General features: G+C 37.7%; 3 protein-coding genes across 5 annotated transcripts; 1 reads left to right on the top strand and 2 right to left on the bottom strand.

The window, feature by feature from the left end:
• The first annotated feature begins 467 nt into the window (after positions 1–467).
• On the top strand, positions 468–4,575 carry LOC105278203 (zinc carboxypeptidase). The gene is made up of 6 exons (XM_026973330.1): positions 468–624; positions 1,225–1,746; positions 1,852–1,939; positions 3,057–3,259; positions 3,648–3,732; positions 3,915–4,575. Exons 1-6 carry the CDS (start codon positions 478–480, stop codon positions 4,115–4,117), a joined length of 1,248 nt encoding a protein of 415 aa, XP_026829131.1. The 5' UTR covers positions 468–477; the 3' UTR covers positions 4,118–4,575.
• Positions 4,355–24,190, bottom strand: LOC105278202. The gene is made up of 19 exons (XM_026973304.1): positions 24,133–24,190; positions 23,824–23,955; positions 22,927–23,134; positions 22,047–22,516; positions 21,358–21,535; positions 21,039–21,260; positions 20,737–20,966; positions 20,347–20,518; positions 12,621–12,782; positions 12,500–12,572; positions 12,089–12,282; positions 9,615–9,652; positions 9,299–9,430; positions 8,209–8,416; positions 7,320–7,795; positions 5,747–5,924; positions 5,423–5,644; positions 5,128–5,357; positions 4,355–4,886 (listed from the first exon to the last, which is right to left on the bottom strand). Exons 1-19 carry the CDS (start codon positions 24,169–24,171, stop codon positions 4,725–4,727), a joined length of 3,726 nt encoding a protein of 1,241 aa, XP_026829105.1. The 5' UTR covers positions 24,172–24,190; the 3' UTR covers positions 4,355–4,724.
• Positions 12,145–18,252, bottom strand: LOC105278204. Of its 3 annotated transcripts, XR_002193216.2 has the most exons (6): positions 17,996–18,245; positions 17,497–17,916; positions 16,211–17,436; positions 12,804–12,895; positions 12,573–12,707; positions 12,145–12,345 (listed from the first exon to the last, which is right to left on the bottom strand). XR_002193216.2 is itself a non-coding variant. In XM_011337104.3 (4 exons), the coding sequence occupies exons 1-4, from the start codon at positions 18,018–18,020 to the stop codon at positions 17,316–17,318; spliced, it is 465 nt and encodes a 154-aa protein (XP_011335406.1). In that variant the 5' UTR covers positions 18,021–18,184; the 3' UTR covers positions 17,169–17,315. The 3 variants fall into 3 exon arrangements, 1 of the variants encoding a protein (XP_011335406.1); XR_002193215.2 differs by having other exon boundaries at positions 17,497–18,252; XM_011337104.3 differs by lacking the exons at positions 12,145–12,345; positions 12,573–12,707; positions 12,804–12,895 and having other exon boundaries at positions 17,169–17,436; positions 17,497–17,639; positions 17,728–17,903; positions 17,996–18,184.
• Positions 24,191–26,080: the final 1,890 nt, after the last annotated feature.

Genomic DNA, 26,080 nt, shown 5'->3' with positions numbered 1-26,080 from the left:
TCACGCTTGATGATACCTCTCGAGTACGTCACGCAGGACTCGGTGCTGATAACGAGCGATTTCTTTCAAACTGATCCGATAGACGAGTGGTAAAACCCAGCCTGATTTCCGTTTGATTGATCAGCGTGATTTTTTCTCTCATGTTATGTCCTGGATAGGTGTTCGCTCGTGGTGCCGTGCGCAACACACTGTTTAAATACAATGAACCAAACAGTAGCGACAATCACAAGTGCTGTTGTCTCGCTAAGGGTAAGCCGACCTTCTTGATAGAGAGTACTTTTGCATTAAGTATATAAACAGCGGTAACCATCATCAACCGTTTAGATCGTTCTGCAATTTGCCATGTCATAATATCCCGTGTTAAACGTGACGATCAGATTGTTTAAACTCGTTGCATTTGCTTTGTTGAATTGCCTAACGCGGTGTCCGCGACGATTGAATTGTTGAATTGGAACGTGTTCATACAGGATCATCAGGATGTGGAAAATACTGGTCTTGTGCGCGCTCGCGGGCCTGGCGACCGCCGAGGTGGCCATGTTCAGGAACTACAAGGTTTTCCGAATTATGCCGACCACGGTAGCACAAGTTGAAGTGCTGAAACAAATGGAAAATCTTTCTGATGGCGTGAGTAGATCCTTCAAATAGTCAAGTACAAATGCAAGTAGAAGCCAACTCAGAGAATACTGTTCTTGCTTGACGCTTATTTATGTCTCACTGGTTTCGCTCGCTGAAACTTGCACGAAACTCACGAGACCTGCAAAATACGGTCAACATTTGCAGAATGAGTTTCAGATTTCAAAGATTTTGGGATTGAATTTCGAGTAAAGTTTTTACTAGGGCTCGCTATTATTCGTTTAAACGGACACACGTTTACACGTATAATTAGCGCCATGTCCGTTCATTAGAAACGTTTTCTCGAATATACGTGTTTCAAGGTATTATACGTATAAACGGAAAACGTTTACGCATATATTTAGCGTATATTAAACGTTCATAGTTTATTGTGATTGAGTATTATGTAAGATTTAACGTATAATAAAAAAAAACGTTTACTAAACGTCTATTAAACTAAACGTATAATAAACGTGACTAAACGTGTAAGCGTTTACCCACAAGTAAACGTCTTTCTGGAAATAAGCGTAAACGGATAAACGTTCAACGCTTACACGTATATTCGATAAACAAAATAAAATCAGAACCCTAGTTTTTACTCGTTCTTTGCAGTTCTCCTTCTGGGAAATGCCTAGTTTCGTTGGCAGACAGGTGGACATCATGGTAGCTCCGCACAAGCTGCCCGAGTTCCACGAGATGATGAGCCAGATCAATGCACCGTATCACCCTCACATCGACGACGTTCAGATGCTGATTGACGAGACGATGCCGAAGTACTACAGCCGCGCGACAACTTTCAACTTCACCAGTTACCACACCCTCGACGAGATCTATAAGAACCTGGACGACCTGGCGAAGCAGTATCCGAACAACGTGCAGGTCATTAATGGCGGCAGGACGCACGAGGGACGTCAAATCAAGGGTGTCAAGGTCTCCTTCAAGGAGAACAATCCCGGAATCTTCATCGAGGGTGGCATTCACGCCAGGGAATGGATCTCGCCGGCGGTCGTCATGTACATCACGCATCAGTTGCTGACCAGCGAGAATGCGGAAGTCCGAGCTTTAGCTGACAGCCACGACTGGTACATCTTCCCCTCGTTCAACCCCGACGGTTACGTATACACCCACACTACGGTGAGTATCTTATTCTGCGGTACCATGTAGGACTGTCGATGATCGACGCCAATTTACAAATTGAGAGAAGAATCGCACCAGCTGAACCCTTTCGTTCGTTCGCAGAACCGATTATGGAGAAAGACACGCAAGCCGTACACACTGTTCTGCGCCGGCAGTGACCCTAACAGGAACTGGGACTACAGGTGGAACAGTAAGTATTCTCTCTGAGAAAAAAATAATTCGGAAATAATAAAATAATAGCAAAATAATATTTATAGCATAAATGTAGTATGAATAATATAAATAAATAGAGGAAAGTCCCCGATTATGAGATACCATATCGATTTTGCCGAATGTAAGGAAATCTATAGGCAGAATTTTAAAATGTAATACGTTATCTTGAAGAGAATTTAATAAGCTTTAGGTTGGTCAAATGAAAAATCTAATTTAAATATTATTTTTTCTGAAAATTAAACAAATTTGAAAAAAGAGCTTTACGCGGGATCGAGAAAGTGTGCTCCTAATATAAGATACCTCGAGAAATCGGTGTTAAAAGTGCAAAATACATCAGTATTGCAATTAAAAAACTTTATTAGATAGTTTTATAAAAATACTGCTGCCACAGCCTTCGCCAAATCTTCACGATTCCACTGTCGACGCTTCCTCGTATCTCTAACCTCCATAGTCAGATTCTATAAAAATTAAATACACAAAACTTCGTAATATAAATTCGTATTAACTTTTCTTTAACCTTAAGTAGTATTTTCTTTCTTTTTATTACACTACATAATCTTCATATTCGAGCAATAATTATCTCATATTAAGAGTACCCTGAATATCTCATTATACGAGCCACACACCTAGCGGTTCCGCGATCATGAAATCTAACCTCTACAATTAAGCAATTCAACAAATTGCGTATTTTCCTGTTACTACGATTCTACTCTATCATTGCATACTGAATTTATTGCCAACCATTTCTTTATTATATAATAAACAAGGTTTAAAGACTTACCTTAAGTTCCTTTGACATGTTCACAATTTCACAAACTTTTTCTTGCAAAGGCTAAACGCAATAACGAACAATGAATTTTTCACTAAATACATTTTACACCAAGAGTAATAAGTTCATGGTGGAACTAACAGATGGTGCTCACTAGTTTAGCAGAAACCCCATTATCTCATAATAGGGGATTCTCCTCTATAATTAATTTTAATCTCAATTTTAATTAAAAAGTAAAGAATACAAATATGTATAGACAGATCTGTATTCTTTTCTTTTCAATTAAATGTTTGCTAAATCCAAAAATTATAATTTGACATTTCAGCCGGAGGCGCCAGCAGTAATCCGTGCGCCGAGACCTACGCTGGGAGTGCGCCGTTCTCCGACATCGAGACGAAGAGCATGTCCGAGTACATCAAGACTATTGCCGACAAATTCTACGCGTACATCTCGTTCCATAGTTACTCGCAGTTGTTGCTGTTCCCTTACGGTCACACGAGGGACCATCTTGAGAATTACGACGAATTGGTAAGAGAATTTGGAAGACGACGACCTCGGGGTCTCCAAATCGGAAACTCCAGATAAAAAGAGATTGATATTTCTTCGGTCAATGAAACGAATTATCGCTTCTTTCGTATCTTATTGTCACTATATCGGAGATATTCGACGAGATAACACAAATTGCCAGTTGACAAAAGCGATGAAAATGATTGATTTTATATCGGAAGCATGATATTTGTTATTCTTACAGATAAGGCGTGATTAATTGTACGTCGATCCGATTCTTTAGAGATTCAAATCGGTCGCAGTGCTCTTTCGTAGTATCTCTTATCTCGAATTAAACAAGCTTTCAAATTTATTCATACTTTAGCGTCAGCTAAAATAACGAGAATATCTGCGGTCTTTGTGATTTCAGTTTGATATCGGTTCAAAGTCCATCGCCGCCCTCAAGAAGAGATACGGAACCGAATATGTGACCGGAAACATTGCCGAGACAATCTGTGAGTACAAAAGACTTATCTTACTTGCTCAATTAAATCGCACTTTGTAATTATTCGAAATTATTCGTTTTTGTTACTTTGCGTTAAAACGTAAACTAATTTGATTAATTATTGTTAATTCTTTGTTAAATCGCGAATGATTAATAGTATCATTTATAAATACTCCAAACTCGCATTTCCAGACATAGCAACCGGAAGCACCGTGGATTACATCAAGGGTATTCACAAGAAACCGATTGCTTACACTTACGAACTGCGCGATCAAGGTCGTTACGGCTTCTTGTTGCCCGCTGACCAAATAATACCCACTGGAGAGGAAACTATGGACTCCCTCTTGGCTATGTTCAAAGAGATAAAGGCACGCGGATATCCCAAAAGTAGTTAAGACTCTCGACTGATTAATATTTATATATATGATATTAAATATCTAATTCTATTTTGTGTAATCGATTGATACGATAATGAACGTTGATCTCTTCTATTTTTAATTCGGACTTTTCTGCGATATCTTCTTATCAGTTATCTCGCGCAACGATCGGCGTTCCTTTTGTATAAAGATCATAAACGAAGCATGCGTTATCAAAAAAGAATCAGAGACGTCATTAAGTAGTTTTACGAAGTACGTTCACATGTAATATTTATTAAATTTATTGTATATAATTAATTAAGCGCTCTGACACCACTTTTAGTACTAGTTTAGACTGGACTAATTTAAAAAAAATTATTTCTTCTAATATATTGAAATTATACCTTATTTAAAAATAACATGTAACATTTTATAAAGACAAACTGTAATATTCTTCTTAATATGTACATATATTATAAATATATTTGAACTGTCAGAAAAACAACCTTGTCTACCTATTCCACCCACAATACGCGATTAAGGCGAAGTGATTGATTGCGTAACACTGTATACATAACATTGTGCTTTGCACATCATCATAAAAAGATACATGATGGAATAGGCAGGCGGTCATTTAATCATCAGCCTATTCCACGGCCAGTTTCTTAGCCATCGCCTTTAACTCTTTCTTCGAGATTTTCCCAGAACCGGTGTATGGGAAAGCGTCCAAGAACACCACTCCAGCACGCAGCCTGAAAGCGTCCATCATGTTGTTCGCCACCAAGTCGACCAACTCTTTCTCTGTCACCTGCACACGCGATTCGTTTGTATTAGCGCTTTATTTCGGATTAAGGATATTATTAAGATATTAAGGATATTAGTGTACATTAATTGATAAGATTCTTAAAGCAAGCGAAATAATTGCTTCCCCTCTACATGCTTAGTTAGATTTTTACCAAATCACGTAAAGGAAGGAAACAGAGAAACTAATGTCTAGGCTGTTCACTTTCAAGTTTAAAGAAATATTACGATTTTGTGATAGACTATACCGTAAACCCGGGTTTAACGGTGACATATGCAACCGGATGTTCATCGTCGGTTGGATGAGGCACTCCCATTACCGCGACCTCCAGCACTCCCGGATGCGAGTGCAACAAGACTTCGACTTCCGCAGGCGAGATTTGGAATCCTCTATACTTGATGAGATCTTTTAGCCTGTCCAAAATGTACAACTCGCCGTCCGCATCGATGTAACCGATATCACCCGAATGCATCCACCCTGGAAGGGACAATCGCGACTATTTTTAGTGCATCGTCCTCATGTTGGGTATTAAATTTCCTTACCATCCTCATCAATCGCGTTTTTTGTTGCTTCAAGATTCCTGTAGTAACCGTTCATTATAGTTGCTATTTTCAGGCATACCTCTCCCGTCTGATTCGGGCCCAAAGTCTTTCCGTTATCCGGATCTATGATTTTTATTTCGCCATTTGGGACTACTGTTCCACAAGATCCGGTCTTGTGCGATGGGAACTGCATCGTAATTACCCCACCACTCTCCGTCATTCCTACAGATACGAAATTCATGTCAAGTTTTGTGAACGCTGTTGTCCTTGCGCTATATATTATTTAATGTTTCTCACGTATCATTGCATCGGTCAAGTACTCACCATAAGCTTGTAGTACTTGAACCTGCGGTAAAACACGTTTCAATTCCTCTTGCGCTTTCGCCTTGAGAATCGCGCCGCCGCAAAGTATAATTTTTAGGGACGACAGCGGATATTTCTCCGCAAATCCGGCCTTTAAGAAACGGTTAGTCATGCTGGTACCCATGAACAACCATGCTACCTGAAACGAAAAACAGAACAATCAAAGATAATAAAAACTTACAACCTGATGTCACGCAAAAGTCAACTAGCTTATATAATATATTACGTAATTACGCGGAGCATTCAAGAGACGCGTAGCAACTCTGATGGCCGCGAGTCATCGACGATACTTCAAACAACATTTGTATACAGATTCCTCAAGAAAGTTTGATTTGCAAATCGTTTTTATATGTCAAAGTGTTACTACATCGAATTATGATTATGAAACCTACCCCAGATAGCCAAGTCTGCCGAAAGCAGATGATGCCAACTATCTGCTATCAACTATTGCCAGCCAAAAGACAACAAATTTTATACAGAAGTTGTTATTAACGATTAATTCGACAAATTGGTGCCAGAAATGTAACAGAGCTTGCTCGCAAAATCTAAGAACAGATTGGCGGCAGAAACCGAGCAGAATCTGCAAACATGGCTTGAAGTCGGATTGTCGACAGAAACCGAGCAAGATTTGCGCACGCGGAATCTAACGGCAGATTGGCAGCAGAAACCGAGCAAGATCTGCGCGCGCGGAATCTAACAGCAGATTGGCAGCAGAAACCGAACAGGATCTGCAGCTTTTGACAGTATTCAAATTTACACGGCTATGAATATGTGTTTTCGCTCCGCACCGCTATGCGGTGCACACGTAGAGTTCTTGCTCGATGTTAAGATTTAGCCTAACAGTTATATAAGTTAATATACGCGCCTTGGCACGATAATATTAATTTTTCTGAAAATTTTTGCACTTGCGGCACAGAGGCTCCCATGGACAACGTCCATGTAGTTCACGCACGCAAGCAATCTGAAGTTCGAAAAATTCGGACTTCAGATTAGAATAAATTAACAATAAGAGAGAGATTATGCAACGAACTGTCAGAAAGACACATCAAGCCAAATGTACTTTAATTTAACAAACAAACAAATGCGTTCTTTTAACAATTTATAGTGTGTTAAAAGTAAACACATGCTTTAATATATCGTAAATATGAATGGCCAAAAGCTGCAGATTCTGTTCGGTTTCTGCCGTCAATCTGCCGTCAGATGTTAACAGATCCTGCTCGGTTTCTGCCGCCAATCTGCCGTCAGAGTCTGTTAGCAGGCTCTGCTGGCAGATCACTATCCTAATGCGGACATAACGGATGCCAATTTGCTATCAACTTCTGCAGCAATCTGTTTCCAATCTGCTGGCAGATTGCACACATTTTGCTTACTGGGTATGAAAGGATAGCCAGCAATCTGAATACTGTTGAGACGAATTGATCACTTTCACTTTCCAAGGCTTTGGTATTATTCGCATGTTACTCGTGTGTTATTCTGCCAAGAAACAAGTTCAATCTCGCCGATTTCGAGGTTCATCCTCACCGCATCAACTGACCTTGTACTTCTCGATCAGCCGGCAGGTCATCTCCTCGTCGAAATGCGGGTAGATGATCACTTCGACACCCTGAGCGATCGATTTTATGTTCAGCATCACCCCACTTATCCAGTAGAGAGACGAGAACCATAGTGCTATTAAGTTGGCTATGTTGACGCTATCATCTTCAGCCATTATTAGTAAGCAGTAGTTGGAGAGCTCGACACCCTTCGGCATCCCCGTGGTACCGGACGAGTGCAGGATGCAGCTTGTCTTCTTGATGTCGTCGAGCTCGTGGTACCGGAAATTCGCCACCTGTGCGGCGCTGTAGCCGCTCAATACGTCGGAGAACGGAATCGTGCCGGGATGGTCGCCGTACACCACCACGATAGGGCTGCAGTTCTTGTCCTTCATCGCCCTTAAAATTATGTCCACAGGTTTTTTCGTGCAGAAAATCACTTTCGGCATCGTCAGCTCCAGCACGTGATGCGTCGTATCTGACAAACAGAACGGAATTAAATAATCGACAGAGACGAAATCGCGCAGTTAGATATTCAATGGAGATCGGGGGAAATAATCCTGAGAGGCAAATTAAATTGTGCTCACTTATTCTTCTCTCCTCCTCCTGAAGTTATCATTTTATCCGACAATTATATTAAGTATGGAAATAAATTTGCGATTCTTTCTTACGAGAATTCATATTACGAAGTTTTTAAATGCCAATCGCTTTGAATAAGTAATATAACATGTTGTTTTATGGATAACGACACTTTGAAAAATTGTAATATTGCAAAATCCCAATGTTTACGTTTTAAAGAATACTAATGAACCAGAAAGTAGTCACATTAATTTGCGTACTTATTAAATACGAGGAATTAAATGTGATACACCAATGGTTAGGAAGACTCACTCAAGTCCATATCCTCGTTCCATGGATTGAAGATCGCATTAATGTAAGTGGCTGCCAAGCAAGGTACGATGGAATCGAGATGATTATTCGAGCATATGCTGATAATGTCGCCAGATTTGATTCCTTGCTCCTGAAGCCATAATGCACATCTCACAACTTTATTTTGTAGCTCCGCATAAGTGACCACTTTTTCAGTTAGCGCGTCCACCTGCAAATTGAATTGCAAATGTTTGCAACATTTCTATGCATGTACATATATTATACTAATAAATAACATGATAAAAAAGTGTCAGCAGAAATATTGCGGGTAATATTTCTATTTTTTTTAGATATTTATATGCGCTTGTACGTGCAATAAATAATATAAGATTAAACATGAATTACATTTGTTTGTTTTGCAGATACAAAAATGGGGTTAGTAAAAGAAATATCTGTGTTAACATGTGTCATCGCAGTTGCTCTTAATCAGAAGTAAACCTCGTAAAACTAATTATGACTTTAATGTTAGTCTCTTTTATTGCGGCTCAATTCTTCTTGACTCTGGAATTATTTGTCGTGGATATTGCGCCAGAAGTTAATGAGAGAAATAATAGCTTTGACGTGATTATCACTTTCTTTGGTTCAACGAAAATAGGACCAAGATTGTTAGCTTCATGAGAATCTCAAACACGATCGGCATGACATAAGCATGTACTGATTGTAGTCCAAATAATCATTTCATAATACGGCACTAATTGTTTGTTATTGGTCACTTTATCGCATCGATTTCGTTATTATCTATTTGTTCCAGTTTAACCCCGGTCATTACTTGCACATTTTGAACGAGGAGTTTAATTGCAAGTAATTCAGCTGTTACGATGACGTAAGATTCGTCAGCGGAAATCTTTTTCATGCATAATTATATGCGCATTTCAGTTATCTGACAATGAGTACTGTAGCAGAAATTACTAGTTATTTAATTCATGTTTTGCTGGAAATTTGTTGAGACGCAATACATTCTGTAATATCAGTCTTCGAATTACAAATACTTAAAGCATTTTGAATGCTTATGTAATCACTGCAAGTAATAATACATAAAATATCAACTTACGTGCGCGATTCTACTTTTGTATTTGTTGATTCTCTTCCATAGCAGTTCCCCGAGGCCCTTGTATTCGGTCAAAAAAGGCGTCACCTCTCCCTTGTAGACATTGTTCTCAACTGTGAATTTCTTTGGCTGAAGCTGACGAGAATAAATGCAGTTAAGATCAGTCTTTCCTCGGAATGTCGCGAGGTTTTCAGTGTTTTATCTATGTTTTCAATTTGCCCGTCTCAGATTTAACACTTATTTCCCTTAGTCACTACTCATAAATTATTTTAAGCAACATGTGACGTAACGAGCCGCACGTGCGGTATTTTGCACTCACCTTTGATTCATCCGCGACCATTTTGTCCCAGAGATATCCTCAGATTTTTAACGTCGAAGTAATGGGATCCTGAACAAACGGCGTAATATGCACACTCAATAATGTCACTGCATTATAAACGTCACGATCAATCAGAGTACGTGTCGCGTTTTAATGATTTTAAGGATCGCGTTTTAAAGATTGGAATCAATTAATTTCTGGTTTTATGATTTTTCTTATCATGAATTAAAATTGATTATTTAATTTCTATATTCCAATATAATTTAATTTGTTAGATAAACGACTGATATTTTATTTGTCTACGTCAATTGATCAGATTCAATACACCTTCTTACAAAGTGGGGCATTAAGTAGTAATATTATATATACAATTAAAAACAATTATAAAAACATCTTTTTAGCATAGGTCGAATGGTTGTATATAGTGCACATAGCAATCACGAGTCAATTTTTGAGTTTTATACCTGCAAGTTGTAACACAAATATTGTATCGCTCGTTACTGTAAAGCAAAGAGCTAACGTGAAATAAAGAAACTTTGTTTAAATAAAGGATGTAATGCACTAATGATTGTCAAAGAGAAACTGACCAAGACCAGTGGCACTCAGTGGCAGTGTTTCGGTCTTACTTAAAGGTTGCATGTTTCAAAATTAGCTCACAGAAGACACACAGACATATTTATTGGCACAACATACATTTATAATATATGTGTAGCGTTGTGACGATTTACCACGAGATGAATGGGAATAGCAATGAACCTCGGCGGTGAACATTAATTTTAGAAACAGTTTTGCTGACTCGAGGAAACTCCTTCTACATTACTGTTTGATAATAATTCTTAACAATATGTATATACACTTCTTGACAAAATCTTCTTGCTATTAAACAAATCTCTTTATTCACGTGTTGCTTCCAAACTCGCCGAATTATAATCTAGAAGAATCGAATTTGGGACAATCGAACAAATAAATAGTGCAACATCGTGACCGAGCAGAAACTTCTGATCTTCTCTTCATCTTCCCTTTCCATTCAGCGAAGGTATAAACTACTGAATCGATGGCACTAACGTAAAACTATCGTAATATTCACAATATCTATTATAATGTTCAGAATGATCATAAAAGAAATTACTCTAAATATAAAAATGGAAACACAGCAAAGAGTATGATATTTACGCATGTGAGTAACTTTCACGATACCTTTGAAGATAACTGGTTGAACAATCGAGATATCTGTCGGATACCACAGATGGGAAGGATCACGCGAGAATTCAATCGTAAAAATTAAAAACACCGGTCGCGTGACACGGAAGAAAATCTACGAAACGGGAAGAGCTGTCGCGCCGGACCAGAATCGCTCCCGTCGACGAAAGGTAAACGAGTGAGCGACGATCTACGTACGATGGCAGACGAAAGCGGACTGTCATCATTCAATGACTCTTGCTTGCTTCAGCTCTGCAACCATAACTTTACGGATAGAGTACCCCACTCTGAAGCATTTACACATTACAAGTCCACGTTGCGAGTTTTGATAAAACCATGTAAACATTTTTTATCGATTTTTATCATATTGTTATTGTTTTCGTTTATAGGATCAAACATGTGTGATATTACACTTGTGATCCCTGATTGTGTAGCAAGCAAGCAAATAAAAAAAATGTAAAATTATTTAACTTTGCGGAATTACTGCCTGCCTATTGTGTACGCCGCTGTATATCAGAATCGATTGCACTGTATGTAGCGTTCATAAAAACGTAAGTGCATGAAAACTTCATGCAATAAACGCCGTCAACGTCGCTGTTAAAGTTGACATTGCCGCAAATTGCCATTCGGCAATTATTCTATAGAAGATTTGCCGCTCATGCTCATGCTATGAGTATTACGTCGTTTTCCGATTCTGCCCAGGCAAGGGAGCGTGCCGTTCACTTCTAGATGAATTGCTTGCGCAACGCGCTCCTATTCGAGCATATTTCCAATTAGTAATTTGCATTTAGATATACTCTACATGACATAAAAATTAGCTCGAACGTAGTAGTAAATGTATATAGCAAATAATAATCATTGCATTATACAAACATAATCATAAAAAAATATAGAGCAAATTGATTCGATAATGACATATTATAATTTGCAGATGCAAAATAACATCCGTGTATCACAAATATGCATACTTAATGAACAGAATTCTTTTAAAATTACAGGTGTGAAATTATAGGCAGTTTTATCGAAATACTTGTACAATCGCTTTGCACGTATTCGACGAGCATACAGTCGAGCACGAAATTCGCAGTAATTTCCTTCAGCTTTCTCCTCAATCTTACCAGTGTTCCTACGTAGGATTTCATTTCAGGAAGTGCACGCTACCGTCAAGATGCTTGTGATCCAGATTGTTTGATCCAGATCTGCTACCAGCTTCATCAATTTCTCCGTTGTCATGCAACACATGTAATTAAGGAAAAAATCTAAATTTCTCGTACGTTCAATAAAAATACAGCTGATGACTGGAGTAATCTCGTCCAGAATGATCGCGTACCTGTCTGGATATCTTCGATCCGAAGGCGACAGAGTGTTTATTGTCAAATTGCGCGTCTCATGAACAGTCTCATGAACTGCAGAATAGCTCTCGATTTCGGTGGGATAGAAGCAGTCCTTGATCTTGATCTCCTTGATCCTAATATGTAGACTTCACTGTCCTTGTCATAGTAATCGAGATTGTTGCTATGTGAGATCCAACCTGTGCAGAAAGAGAATATCAGAAAACAAGAATGAGAGAATGTTAGAAAACGGAACATTTATCTGATTCGAACAAAGTCCACAGTTGCCTGCAGCTATCAATAAAGCAATGAAAAATGACTAATAAAAAAATTAGTAATAAATCCTTCTCCAACGTCTCTTTGATAGCTTGAATATTCTCGTAGTATCCCGTCACTATGTAGGCATTTTCCACAAGAACTTGCCAACCTGATTCAGAGCCAGTGGATTCATTTGGTTATTGGTAGAATCAATCACCTTCAGCTGCATGTTCTTCATAACTGCTGGAACCGATCTTATCGCCTTGTCTTTGCAGCGTGTAGATACCGCAAAACTTGCTCATTCCTGCGTTCCGGAAATCGAACAGATAATTAGCCGGATAATGTATAAGAAAAAGTCGTCTCAGGATACACTGAGAGACTAGTGTAGTTAATTAATTACACTAATTAAATTTGATTGATTGAAAAAAACGTCTCCTTGTTCTTGTTCCTTCCCGCTTCCGGCACGTTTCTCTCGAGTTTCCTCGTTCACTCCTCGATTATGGGCAAAACATGAAAAAATAATAAATAATCTAATAAATAATAGATGAATATTATTATTCGAAAACATTAATATTGAAAACTAAAATAGCTCGCGCCTGTGTTGTACTGGTAACAATATAAATATCCCAGAACTCCTCGGAAAAAGAAAAAAATTGTAATCACTAGAACTTCTTTATTTATTGATTTAACGAATTTTAAATCATCGAGAACTCTAGGCAATATGACAAATAATAATATAGATGCCCCAGAACTCCTCGGAAAAAGAAAAAATTTTAATGGCTAGAACTTTTTCATTTATTGTTTTAACGAATTTTAAATCATCGAGAACTCTAGGCAATATGCCAAATAACAATATAAATATCACAGAACTCCTCGGAAAAAGAAAAAATTTTAATGGCTAGAACTTTTTCATTTATTGATTTAACGAATTTTAAATCATCGAGAACTCTAGGCAATATAAAAAATAATGATATCATCAACTCAGAACTTCTCGGAAAAGAAAAAAATTTTAAACTCGAGAACTTTTTCATTTCTGAATTTAAGGTATTTTCAATAGCAGAGAACTCTAGGCAATATAATAAATAATGATATCATCAACCCAGAACTCCTCGGAAAAAGAAAAAATTTTAATAGCTAGAACTTTTTCATTTGCGTGTTTAAAGGAATTTTAATAGTCGAGGACTCTAGGCAATATGCCAAATAACAATATAAATATCACAGAACTCCTCGGAAAAGAAAAATCTTTTAAACTCGATAACTTTTTCATTTCTAAATCTAAAGGATTTGCAATAGTCGAGAAATCTTGGCAATATGCCAATTAACAATATAAAAGTCTCAGAATTACTCGGAGTAAGAAAAAATTTCTAAAGGCTAAACTTTTTCAAATAATCCCAGTAAGCAAAATGATAACATTATGCCAGCAAAATACCAACAAATTCAGTCACATCTTTGCAGCAGATTCATATCCCACTGCGTCCACATTAAGCTTAGTTTCTTCCAGCATGACTTGCTAACACGACATAACGATAAAAACACATCAATATGAGAGCATACACTTTCTTCGAAATATTACAGCACAACCTCAGTAGAACTTGAGCATATTATACTGTCAAAATTTGATGGCAAAAGCATAGCTAAACTAAAGCATACCATACCACCAAGCATGACAGCAAAAGCGTAACAAAAGTCGAGTATATCGTGCTGGCACAACGTGACAGCAAAAACACAGCAAGACTCGAGCATATCCCCAGTAAGCAAAATGTGTGCAATATGCCAGCACAATCTGACGGCAGATTGGCAGCAGAAACCGAACAGAATCTGCAGCTTTTGACCATTCATATTTATATGTTAAAGCATGTGTTCACTTTTAACACACTGAATCGGCATTTTATATTAACATATGCAGCATTTTATATTAAAAGAACGCATTTGTTTGTCTGTTAGATTAAAGTACATTTGACTTGATGTGTCTTTCTGACAGTTCGTTGCATATAATCTTTCTATTATTGTTAATTTATTGTAATCTGAAGTCCGAATTTTTCGAACTTCAGATTGCTTGCGTGCGTGAACTACATGGACGACGTCCATGGGAGTCTCCGTGCCGCAAGCGCAAAAATTCTCAAAAAATTAATATTATCATGCCAAGACGTGTATAACTTATTATTATATTATTATACACCTGTCAGGCTAAATCTTAACGTCGAGTAAGAACTCGACGTGTGCACCGCATAGCGGTGCGGAGCGAAAACGCATATTCCATATTTGATAGCACGATGTGCTCGAATTTTGCTACGGTTTGGCGGTCACTTCTTCGTGAGATGATATGCTCGAGTCTTGCTGTGTTTTTGCTGTCACATCGTGATATGCACGATATGCTCGACTTTTGTTACGCTTTCGCTGTTATAGTTTGCTCAAAAATCAGCTTGATATGTGACGGCTTTTTGCTGTTAAAACTTATTTCACATTATATTCAATATTTGTTTGATTTCTATCGATACAATTTGCCAGCATGTGATGTCTACATTTTGTTTCTTTTACGTTAAAAAGTTATGCTCTATTTTTCATGTACTTTTGTTGTCATGTAATGTCACACGTCGTTTTCTGGTTTTGCTATGTTTATGCTAACATAATTTACAAATGCAAACCTTGCTGAAATATTGCCAGCATTTCGTAAACTTACTGTGCAGAGCATAATTTGTAAAACATGCTCTTGGCGCATTTGGCTATCTGGGATGTAAAATAATATAATCACAGCGAAGCAAGATGTACGTGCTTAATACAATTTAATTTGAGTACAAATCACTCAACAAATATTTCGGTCTATTCGTTAGACCATCTTCAATGTATATCAGTAAACCATAAGCAAAATAAAAAAACCATATTAATAGTTACAACGGTCATTTGCAAAAATGTATTGATAGTCCATATCGCAATTCAAAATCCATGATAGTTAGAACAGTCCTTTGCAAATGTTTATTCATAGACTCAGTTAAAAAATCTTTCCCAGTTAAAAAACTTTTTCATTTCTGGTTTTACAGGATTTTCAATAGCAGAGAACTCTAGGCAATATAAAAATTAATGATATCATCAACTCAGAACTCTTCTGAGAAGAAAAAAATTTTAAACTCGAGAACTTTTTCATTTCTGAGTTTACGGTATTTTCAATAGCAGAGAAATCTAGGCAATATGCCAATTAACAATATAAAAGTCTTAAAACTAAAAATAGAAATATCACAGAATTCCTCGGAAAAGAAAAATCTTTTAAACTCGATAACTTTTTCATTTCTAAATCTAAAATATTTGCAATAGTCGAGAAATCCTGGCAATATGCCAATTAACAATATAAAAGTCTCAGAACTCCTCGGAAAAGGAAAAAATTTCTAAGGGCTAGAACTTTTTCATTTGCTTGTATAAAGGATTTTCAATAGTCGAGGACTCTAGGCAATATGTCAACTAACAATATAAATAGCACAGAACTCCTCGGAAAAAGAAAAAAATTTTAATGGCTAGAACTTTTTCATTTATTGATAGAGATTGGTAGAGTGTGATAATTTTTTTTATTCTAAAAAGGCGTGTAACTTCTTGAAGTTCTTTTTTATCGAATATTGAGGCCTCTTTTTCGCGACGCTGATTGGTAAAACTATTTTTTCTATAAATTATTAAATTACATTATTACATCTTATTATACTATTTTATATATATGCTATATTATTATACTATATTATTATATGCATTATGTTACGTACAAAAGAGAAAGACAGAGCGAGGAAACAAATAAGAAAAAATTTATAAAAAATACATACTTACTTTAAGTTGGTAATGCATAAGATAGAAAAGTGTGCCGAAGTAGAGGCATCCTAGCAATGATGCAGTAGAATCGAAATGATTATGCGTAACAACGCCGATGTAACGTAACATTTACACGCCGCGATTCTTCAACCATAAAGCACATCTAATTCTGCGCTCATTAATCTCGGCGAAAGTCGCTCGCTGCTCTGTCAGCGAGTTTATCTGTGCGATACATTAAAATAAGTGCCTCGATTCAATCAATCCGAGTAAATGATTGAACATATCCGATATCACTTGCAAAAATTGTAAATTGCAAATGTGAACGTTGCACGAAGCTTTTGTGTGTGTATGGATGCTTATACATAGAAAAATATTTTATTTTGCATATTTGCAGCACAACCAATATTTTTCTATGTTAATAGTTGGAGGGACTTTTGAGTGGGATGGAGGATGAGAATGGCACTGATACTGCAATCTGAGCGTTTGTACGAACTTGAGATTTTATTCTCTAGAGCTGCCCGCGACCGCCTGTGCGTGTGAACTCTCGTTTGCGAATGCTTCGATTTCCTTGAAAGGGAACGTTGAGTCCGCGAAAATGAGACAAACATGTTGTGAAAATACCGAGGCGAGCGGAGACAATAGCCGTGTTATTCGTGTGAATATGTGTGTGTGTCTAGGAACGGGCTTGAATATATCTATTAATTCGTCGGAACATTCTACAACTATTACAGAAAATATTGCTCATGCCAATTGCAAAAATTGCAAAAAAGATATATGTTCTTATTCTTTATGACGGACAGTAATAACTCCAAGTTATTTCTAGGCTAGTTATTTAGTTTTTTACTACGCATCAATATGTCGTTTTTTTTTCCTTGAATAAAACCGGTACTTAAAAATAATGACTTTTAATAATACTTCTGTCTTGAAAACTGTTTGCTTCTAATAAGATTGATATACTGAGGTAAATACGCCCATATACTATTATTTGTTTAATTTAGCAGTAATAAGTAAGAATACATGACAAAGTAATTTAACAGAGAATATTTTTTAATGTTATCACTCATGAATAATGCTGTTTCCCGATTCAAGAATTTCTCGGATCACACGAATTATCATTGAATTATCATCTCTTCTGTTCTTCACATCTGCACGTCTTCCGTTCCTTCAATGCTCTCCAAAGACGTTCAATCTCCGGGAAATCAATAATAGCGGCTTGGCTATTACTCGACGAATAAATCGCTTGTCTACGCATGCATAAACAATTAGACACAGCAATTATTAATCTCGCGAATTCTAAATACTACCTGGTGGCTTTATATCGTTCGAGGAATTGCTGATTGCTTCTCATTAAATTTCTCCTCCTCTCGTGTTCCTGACGGATGACGGTATTCCGACGCTCGGCTTCCTCCTTCAGCCTCGCCTTTGCGGACAGCACTTTCTTTCCCAGCTGTAACCGCAAAAAATCTGCAGTTTGCGCTCGTTTCCACGTCAGGAAGCCCGCAAAAGTCAACCTCGCGATTTATGGCAGGGCGAACCTCGGTCATGGACACCTCGCACAGGAATCCCAAGCCGCTCGATTCTACGGGATCCGGCCGCGTTGTTCGACTTGCTTTGATCTCGCGTATCAAATGAATCTTTTTGCGCGCGTCCTCTTCTTTTTGTTTTATCAGCGCAAGTCGCAACCGGCGCGACTCCTCACTGATCTCAGCAGCTTATGAAAATGTCTTCATGAAAATTTCTCTCGGCAATCTTGACGTGAAATATAGAGATACATCGGGAAAAATATATGGGGAAAAATGGTACCCTTTCTCCGCTTCTCGTCCACCATCGAGCGGAAAGCTTCGCAAGTGGCTCGCTTCGTCGCGTGACACTCCTCAACTATCCTCGCTATTTCTCTGCTCCGATTCCGCCTGAGTTCATCCAGTTCCTCGTACAGTTGCCGTTTCTTCGTTGGTAATGTGCGATTCAATCACGGTTTTATTTAATCCCATATGCGCCCGTTTTGTTTGCTGACGCAAGTCAACAGTGTTACGTGTAAAACAATTCACAATGAATTGCACGGGTATTGTACTTGCCTCACGCGATTCCAGCAAATATCCATTCATTATACGACGGCGATAATTAATACCGACAAATAATAATTAATACATGAAAACCGGTTATTTTGGCAGACATTGGCAACGCGAGTACTATTATTGGATCGTGTATACATAGCGTTCCATCGTGAAAAAGCACGCATAATCGCTCTGTATTTAACATCGCTTCCTTCTCAACATGTTGCGTTAGATATTTGACACGGGGTTTAATTTAAATTTCGAAGCAGTTCGCACCTCTTTGCGAACTACTTCTGCCTGCAGCTTGACATTCCGCACTGACAGTTGCTTGGCAAGAAAAGCATCCTCCCTCGACAACAATGCGCTCAGCCGTTTTTCCTGCATCCTCCTCATATCCTGAAGACATTCCTCGCGTCTCCCTTGCTCCTCGAGCCTCAAGATAGTTGAAGGATCGCTCCCGCCCTCCGTTAATCGCCGTAATCTGACGTTTCGAACGATTTTGAATGGTAGAGTTGCGCGAAAATTCATGATAAGTTATCATGGATTATTGCATAATATTATAATATAATATTATCATGCATTACATTACGATATTATTATACAATATTATCATTATATAAAATGTATATGGCTATATAATATTGATTATAATATATGTTACTATAATTAATAATAAATTTGTATTAAGTGCACGCCAGAGATACTCCTGGCGCAAGTAGCTTCAAACGTACATTTCGTCTTCCTTCTGCTTGTCAAACGCGACACGAGCGTATTCTCGGAGAACGGAGGCGAACGTGTGCCTGATTACCAGCTGCGGCTGCTAACAAACGTAGCGCAACAGTTACATTACACACGGCGTTAATACTGCGTCGTTAAATGAACAATCTGCACTTCGTCGAGCGGCCGATAATTCTCTCCAAAACGTAATACTCCGAAATCAGTTGGTACTGATACAGTTTCGTTTTCGTTTCTGATTATATTACACACTTATGATACTTACTCGAGTAGGCGGAACGGGTGCCAAATTTAATCTCATTATTTTGCTCGAGGATTACTTCAATGGTACTTGATCACTAAGGCTTAATTGGAGATCGCTCTGATATGCGACTAATTACCCTACTGCTTTGCTGTCAAAAGCAGTTCAAGACACATCGCACAAAATTTTCCTCAAACGTTACGCGATTGTTTCTAACATTACTCAAGATTGAGACAAGTTTTGAAGCAAGTTTCACAGAGGAGCAATTAGATAGAAATAGAGAGAAAGAGGAGAAAGAAAAGTTTCCAAGTCTGCAAGATCATTCAAAATGTGGAAACATGGTACATAAATAGACAATTTGTCGTACCACATTTATTTTCTTTCTTATCCAATAATCTCACCGTTGAAACGGAGAAATATCTTAAAGAGCCCGCAGTCAAATATATTAAGGAAAGGAAATATATGCGCGTTTTAATATTACAAGCTCCTCTGACAAAATTGGTCACTTTAGGGGTAGTTCACCCCCTAATTTTCACTCCGATTTCAACATACCTAGGCCGATTTTCGTCTTCTATCGAAAGATACTTTCATACCAAAAATCATTAAAATCGCTTCACTGGTCTCAAAGATATCGCAATTTTTCCATTTTACCCCGCATTTTGGGGGGTCGTTTCACCCCCTAAATATGTTTTTCCGCCGCTAAAAAAAAATACGTGTCCCTTAGTTTTTCATGTATTATAACATATCCAAATTTCAGAAAAATCGGAGAGTGACACTTCCATAGGTTTACTTGTGAGTGGACTAGAGACGAGACGTTTATTTTTATTATTTGTCCTAATATATTGCAATTATATTTTATTTCATAAAAATAACATGTGACATATTTTATGAAGACAATGTGAATTATTCTTCCTACGTAATATATTATACATACATATTTGAGCTGCCAAAAGGACAATTTTGTCTAGCTATTCCACTCATAATACGTGATTCGGGGGAAGTAATTGATTATAGTGTAATATTATATATCCATAACATTGTGCCCTCTGTATGCTTAAAATAGTGCCCCACATATCCCCATACAAAAATACATGATAGAAGATGATATAAGCTGGAGATCATTTAATCATCAGCCTCTTCCACGGCTAGCTTCTTAGCCATTGCCTTCAACTCTACCTTAGCGATTTTCCCAGTACCAGTGTATGGGAAAGCGTCCAAGAACACCACTCCAGCACGCAGCTTGAAAATGTCCGTCATGTTGTTCGCTACCAAGTCGACCAACTCTTTCTCCGTCACCTGCACACGCAATTCGTTTGTATTAGCGCTTTATTTCGTAACGATATTAGTCTCTCCCTAATTGATAAGATTCTTAACGCAAGCGAAATAATTGCTTCCCCTCTATATGATGCTTAGAGTTTTAACAAGTCACGCAAAGGAAGGAACCAGAGAAACTAATGTCTAGTCTGTTCACTTTCAAGTTTAAAGAAATATTACGATTTAATAATAAACTATACCGTAAACCCGGGTTTAATGGTGACGAATGCAACCGGATGTTCATCGTCGATTGGATGAGGCACTCCCATTACAGCGACCTCCAGCACCCCGGGATGCGTGTGCAACAAGATTTCGATCTCTGCAGGCGAGATTTGATATTCTCTATATTTCATGATATACTTCAACCTGTCCGAAACGTACAGCTCGCCGTCCGCGTCGATGTAACCGATATCACCCGAATGCAACCACCCTGGAAGTGACATTCGCGATTATTTTTATAGTACATTGTTACTGATTGAGATATCTCGTTAGATTCCCTAACCTTCCGCATCAAACATCTCTTTCGTTGCTTCGGGATTCCTGTAGTAACCGGTCATTACATTTGCGGATTTTATACATATCCCTCCCGTCTGATTCGGGCCCAAAGTCTCGCCGTTGTCCAAATCCACGATTTTTATTTCATGGTTTGGTATTACTGTCCCACAAGATCCCATCTTGTGCCGTGAGAACTGCCTCGTAATTAACCCACCAGCTTCCGTCATTCCTATAAATACGAAATTCAGGTCAAGGTTTGCGAACGCTGTTGTCCTTGCGCTATATATTATGTTTTTCACGTATCATTGCATCGGTCAAGTACTCACCATAAGATTGTAGTACTTGAACCTGCGGTAAAACACGTTTCAATTCCTCTTGCGCTTTCGCCTTGAGAATCGCGCCGCCGGAAAGTATAACTTTTAGAGACGATAGCGGATATTTCGCCGCAAATCCGGCCTTTAAGAAACGATTGACCATGCTAGTACCCAAGAACAACCATTCTACCTGAATCGAAAAACAAAAAATCAGAGATAATAAAAGCGTTTGCAATCTGATGACATGCCAAATGTCATGCCAGTATGTATTAAATGGCTTATATTGCGTAATTACGCGGAGCAGGCAAGACACGTAGCAACATCGGAGTGTCACAAACCATCGACGATAATCTCATTAGCAAACATGTTCTCTAATCACTTTTTACTCACGGTGTCTCTGATGACGAACGGATTTAATTAATATTTTCAAAAAATAACCGAATCGCATGCAAATTCAAGAAAGGTTGATTCGCGAGTGTCGTCACAGAAACATCTTTACAAGTTCAAGTCCAAATGGTACTACTACATTGAACTACTACGATACAAAAGCCTACGTAACAATAGCAATCTGAGCAGTTTGCTTGGAACGAATTAATCGTCATTTTCTCTTTTAACGACTTTGTATGTAACTTGAGTGTTACTCTGCCAAGAAACAAGTTCAATCTCGCCGAGTGAGAATAATTTCGAGAGTCACCTTCTACCTTGTACTTCTCTATTAGCTGACAGGTCATCTCCTCGTCGAAATGCGGGTAGATGATCACTTTGACGCCATTCATGATCGATTGTATGTTCATCACCACCCCAGTGATCCAGTAAAGAGAGGAGAACCACAGTGCTATTTCGTCGGCCTTGTTGCCGTCTTGGACTGATATTAGCAAGCTGTAGTTGGAGAGCTCGGCACCCTTCGGCATTCCTGTGGTACCTGATGTATGCAGTATGCAGGCCGTTTTTTTGATGTCATCGAGCTCGAGATACCGGAAATTCGCCACCTGTGCGTCGCTATAGCCGCTTAACACGTCGAAAAATGGAGTCGTGCCGGGATGATCGCCGTACACCACCACGATAGGGCTGCAGTTCTTGTCCTTAATCGCCGTCAAGATTATGTCCACAGGTTTTTTCGTGCAGAAAATCACTTTTGGCATCGTCTGCTCCAGTACATCATACGCCGTGTCTGTGACGCGCAGAATTAAATAATCGGTAGAGACGTAATCGCGCAATTAGATAGTCAATGAATATCGAGGGAAATTTAATTGTGTCGACTTATTCCTCTCTCCTCTTTTCCTCCTCTTGTTGAATTAACATTTTATTTCCGACAATTATGTGTTAAGGATGCAAATAAATTTGCGGTTCTCTCTCACGAGAATTCATATTACAAAGTTTTTAAATGCCAATCGTTTTGAATGCTATTATTTCACTAAGTAATACGTTGTTTTATGGATAACGACACTTTGAAAAATTGCAATATTAAAATATCCGAATGTTTACGTTATAAAGACTATTGATGACCCAGAGGGTAGTCACAGTAATTTGCACACTTATGAAATTAAACGTATTACTCCAGTGCTAGCTAGGGAAACTCACGCAAGTTCATATCCTCGTTCCACGGATTGAAGATCGCATTAATGTAAGTGGCCGCCAAGCAGGGTACGATGGAATCGAGATGATTTTTTGAGCATATACTGATAACGTCGCCGGATTTAATTCCATGCTCCTGAAGCCATAATGCGCATCTCACAACTTTATTTTGCAGTTCCGCGTATGTGACAACTTTGTCTGTTTGCGCGTCCACCTGCAATTTAAGTCACAAATTTTTGTTTTCACGTAGATATATTGTACTAATGAATAACGTGATAGAAATTGTTGGCCGTAATATTGCGGGTATTATTTCTATTGTTTTTAGAAATTTATATGCGCTGGTTGGTGCAATAAATATTGCAATATTGAACATGAATTACAACTTTGAAATGATTATCGTTTTCTCTAGTCCTATCACAATGGAAACGAGACCAAGAAATTGATAGCTTCACAAGAATCTTAAACACGGAATGGAATAAGCATATCGATGTTGGTCCAAGTATCATAATTTGACATAGACTTATACTATAAATCTAAGTTTGGCACTAATTGTTTGTTATTAATCACTTTATCGCATCAATTTCGTTATTTCTTATTTGTTCCAGTCTAATCCTGGTGGTAATCATTATTTGCATATATTGAACAAGCAATTTAATTGCAAGTAATTCAACTGTTACGATAGCATAAGATTTGTCAGCGGAAATCTTTTTACTGCATAATTATATGCGCGTTTTAACTATTACTGTAGGAATTATTAATTATTCAATTCATGTTTTGCTGGAAATTTATTGGAGCATCTCGCACTACGTTTTGTAGTATTAGTCTTCGAATTACAAATACTTGAAGCATTTTGTATGCATTATGTAATCGATGCAAGTAATAATACATAGAATGTCAACTTACATGCGCGATGTTATTTTTGTATTTATTGATGCTCTTCCATATCAGTTCCCCGAGGCCCTTGTAATCGCTCGAAAGAGGCACCACCTCTCCCTTGTAGACATTGTTCTCAACTGTGAATTTCTTGGGTGGAACCTAATAAGAATAAACACAGTTAAGATCAGTCTTCCTCTGGAATGTCTCGAGCTTTTCAGTGTTTTATCTATTTTTTCGATTTGCTCAGATTAAATACTCATTGCACTTAGTCACTGCTCACAAATCTCCGTCCTTTAACCGTCATGTGATGCGAGCCGCACGGTATGTTGCACTCACCTTTGGTTTTGGTTCATCCACGACCATTTTGCCAGACATGTCCTCGTATTAGATTTTTAACGTCGAAGATATGGAATCCTGAAAAAACGGCGTAATGTACATTATCTGCAATAATGTCACTGCATTATCAATAGATGCAATTACGATACGATCAGTAGACTACATTTATTTTGTTGTTTTTCGCGTTGTGATAATTTTAAAGATCGCAATCAATTAACTTCTGATCTTATGACTTTTTCTATTATGAGGCACAGTTGATTATTTAATTTAATTAACCTGAACTCCCAAACACCTCCCAAGCCCTATTTATTCCTTGGTGCAAATTATGATTTTGTTTTAAGTGAGTCCAAATAAAAATCCTGAATTGGATTTCTACCTGTGTGGGAGGTTTTCAGATGTGTATCCGATTTGTATATTGGAATAAACGTCCACTAGATAAGTGTCTGGCATTTTATTTGTTTATGTCAATTGATTAGATTCAATACAGCTTTTTACAAAGTGTGGCATTAGTAATATTACTATATATTAAAATAAAAATAAGATAAAACCATCTTTCTATAGCATAGGTCGAAGCGCTGTATAAAGCAGAATCACGAGTTACATTCTTATTTTTCAATTTTTATCTGAAATTTGGAGCACGAATATTGTATCACTCGTTACTGTAAAGCAAAGGGCTAACGCACCTGAAATAAAGAAAATTTAAGGTTAAATAAAGGATGTAATGCACTAATGATTCTCAAGGAGAACTGACCCCCAAACTGACCAAGCACAGTTTTTCGGTCTCATTGTTTTCCGTAATTTTAAGACAAATGAACAAGCGAACAGCACAGCAGAACCTTTCGACTTTTTCTTCGCGACTGAGCAAAAAGTTCCGATATTTTCTTTATCTCTTCTTTCCGTTCAGAGAAGATATAAATTACTGAATCAATGACATTATCGTGATATTATCATAATATTCACAATATCTATTATAATGTTCAGAATAAGGACAAATAATCACAAAACAGAGTATTGTAAATATAAAAATAAAAACTCGCAATATTATAGGCTGAGAATGTTTTATCATATTATTAGTATATCTGAGTAAAACAAACGTCACAAAAATTTGCCATTCAAATTGCAGGTGGACATGCAAACGGGCAAAGTGATCACTTACTCGTGTAAGCAAGGACATGATAAAAATGTGTTATATACAGGGTGGCCCATTTTAATTTATACAGTCGATTTTTTAAAACACTAAAAGAGATACGAAAAAATGTTTCAGACAGACATGTCACGATTTCGAGGGGGACATAAGATGATACCATTGGTTTGACCTTGAATAGTCGTTTGAAGGTCACGCGAAGATCACCTTCAATTTCTTAAATTGAAACCCCAACTTTTTATTGCAGATTCTTATTCTCCATCGAAAAGTAAGTAACTTTTGTCTGAAACATTTTTCCGAAAAATGTCATCTTATGTCCTTAAAATGTCCTCAAAACTCATCTTGAAGATCATTTTAAGGACATAAGATGACATTTTTCGGAAAAATGTTTCAGACAAAAGTTACTTACTTTTCGATGGAGAATAAGAATCTGCAATAAAAAGTTGGGGTTTCAATTTAAGAAATTGAAGGTGATCTTCGCGTGACCTTCAAACGACTATTCAAGGTCAAACCAATGGTATCATCTTATGTCCCCCTCGAAATCGTGACATGTCTGTCTGAAACATTTTTTCGTATCTCTTTTAGTTTTTTAAAAAATCGACTGTATAAATTAAAATGGGCCACCCTGTATATCTTATTTATCACATTTGCAATATTGACTTTTAATGTGTGAATAACCGCTTCAGAATTAGGTACTCTATCCGTTAAACTATGATTGTAGAGCTGAAGCAAACAAGATTCATTGAATAACGAGAGTCGGCCTTTCATCTATCAACGTTGTTCATTCGTCCACTTTTCGTCGGT

The sequence above is a fragment of the Ooceraea biroi genome, chromosome 10 (genome assembly GCF_003672135.1).
Source record: "Ooceraea biroi isolate clonal line C1 chromosome 10, Obir_v5.4, whole genome shotgun sequence".
Lineage (NCBI taxonomy): Eukaryota > Metazoa > Arthropoda > Insecta > Hymenoptera > Formicidae > Ooceraea > Ooceraea biroi.
Note: the sequence above shows the minus strand (reverse complement) of the source record. Positions and strands in the feature narration are given on the sequence as shown.

Bases quoted from the DNA above. Each gene is read 5' to 3' on its own strand.
- LOC105278203 (XM_026973330.1), top strand. From the start codon at position 478: ATGTGGAAAATACTGGTCTTGTGCGCGCTCGCGGGCCTGGCGACCGCC. The intron at 1,747-1,851 runs GTGAGTATCTTA...GTTCGTTCGCAG, and splicing joins ACGTATACACCCACACTACG to AACCGATTATGGAGAAAGAC. The intron at 1,940-3,056 runs GTAAGTATTCTC...TTGACATTTCAG, and splicing joins CTGGGACTACAGGTGGAACA to CCGGAGGCGCCAGCAGTAAT.
- LOC105278204 (XM_011337104.3), bottom strand. From the start codon at position 18,020: ATGGTGGACGAGAAGCGGAGAAAGG. The intron at 17,904-17,995 runs GTACCATTTTTC...CATTTTCATAAG, and splicing joins GGACGAGAAGCGGAGAAAGG to CTGCTGAGATCAGTGAGGAG. The intron at 17,437-17,496 runs GTAGTATTTAGA...ATGCATGCGTAG, and splicing joins GAACGATATAAAGCCACCAG to ACAAGCGATTTATTCGTCGA.
- LOC105278202 (XM_026973304.1), bottom strand. From the start codon at position 24,171: ATGTCTGGCAAAATGGTCGTGGATGAACCAAAACCAAAG. The intron at 20,519-20,736 runs GTATAGTTTATT...TTGCGTGTGCAG, and splicing joins CCATTAAACCCGGGTTTACG to GTGACGGAGAAAGAGTTGGT. The intron at 8,417-9,298 runs GTAAGTTGATAT...TTCAATTTGCAG, and splicing joins ACAAAAGTAGAATCGCGCAC to GTGGACGCGCTAACTGAAAA.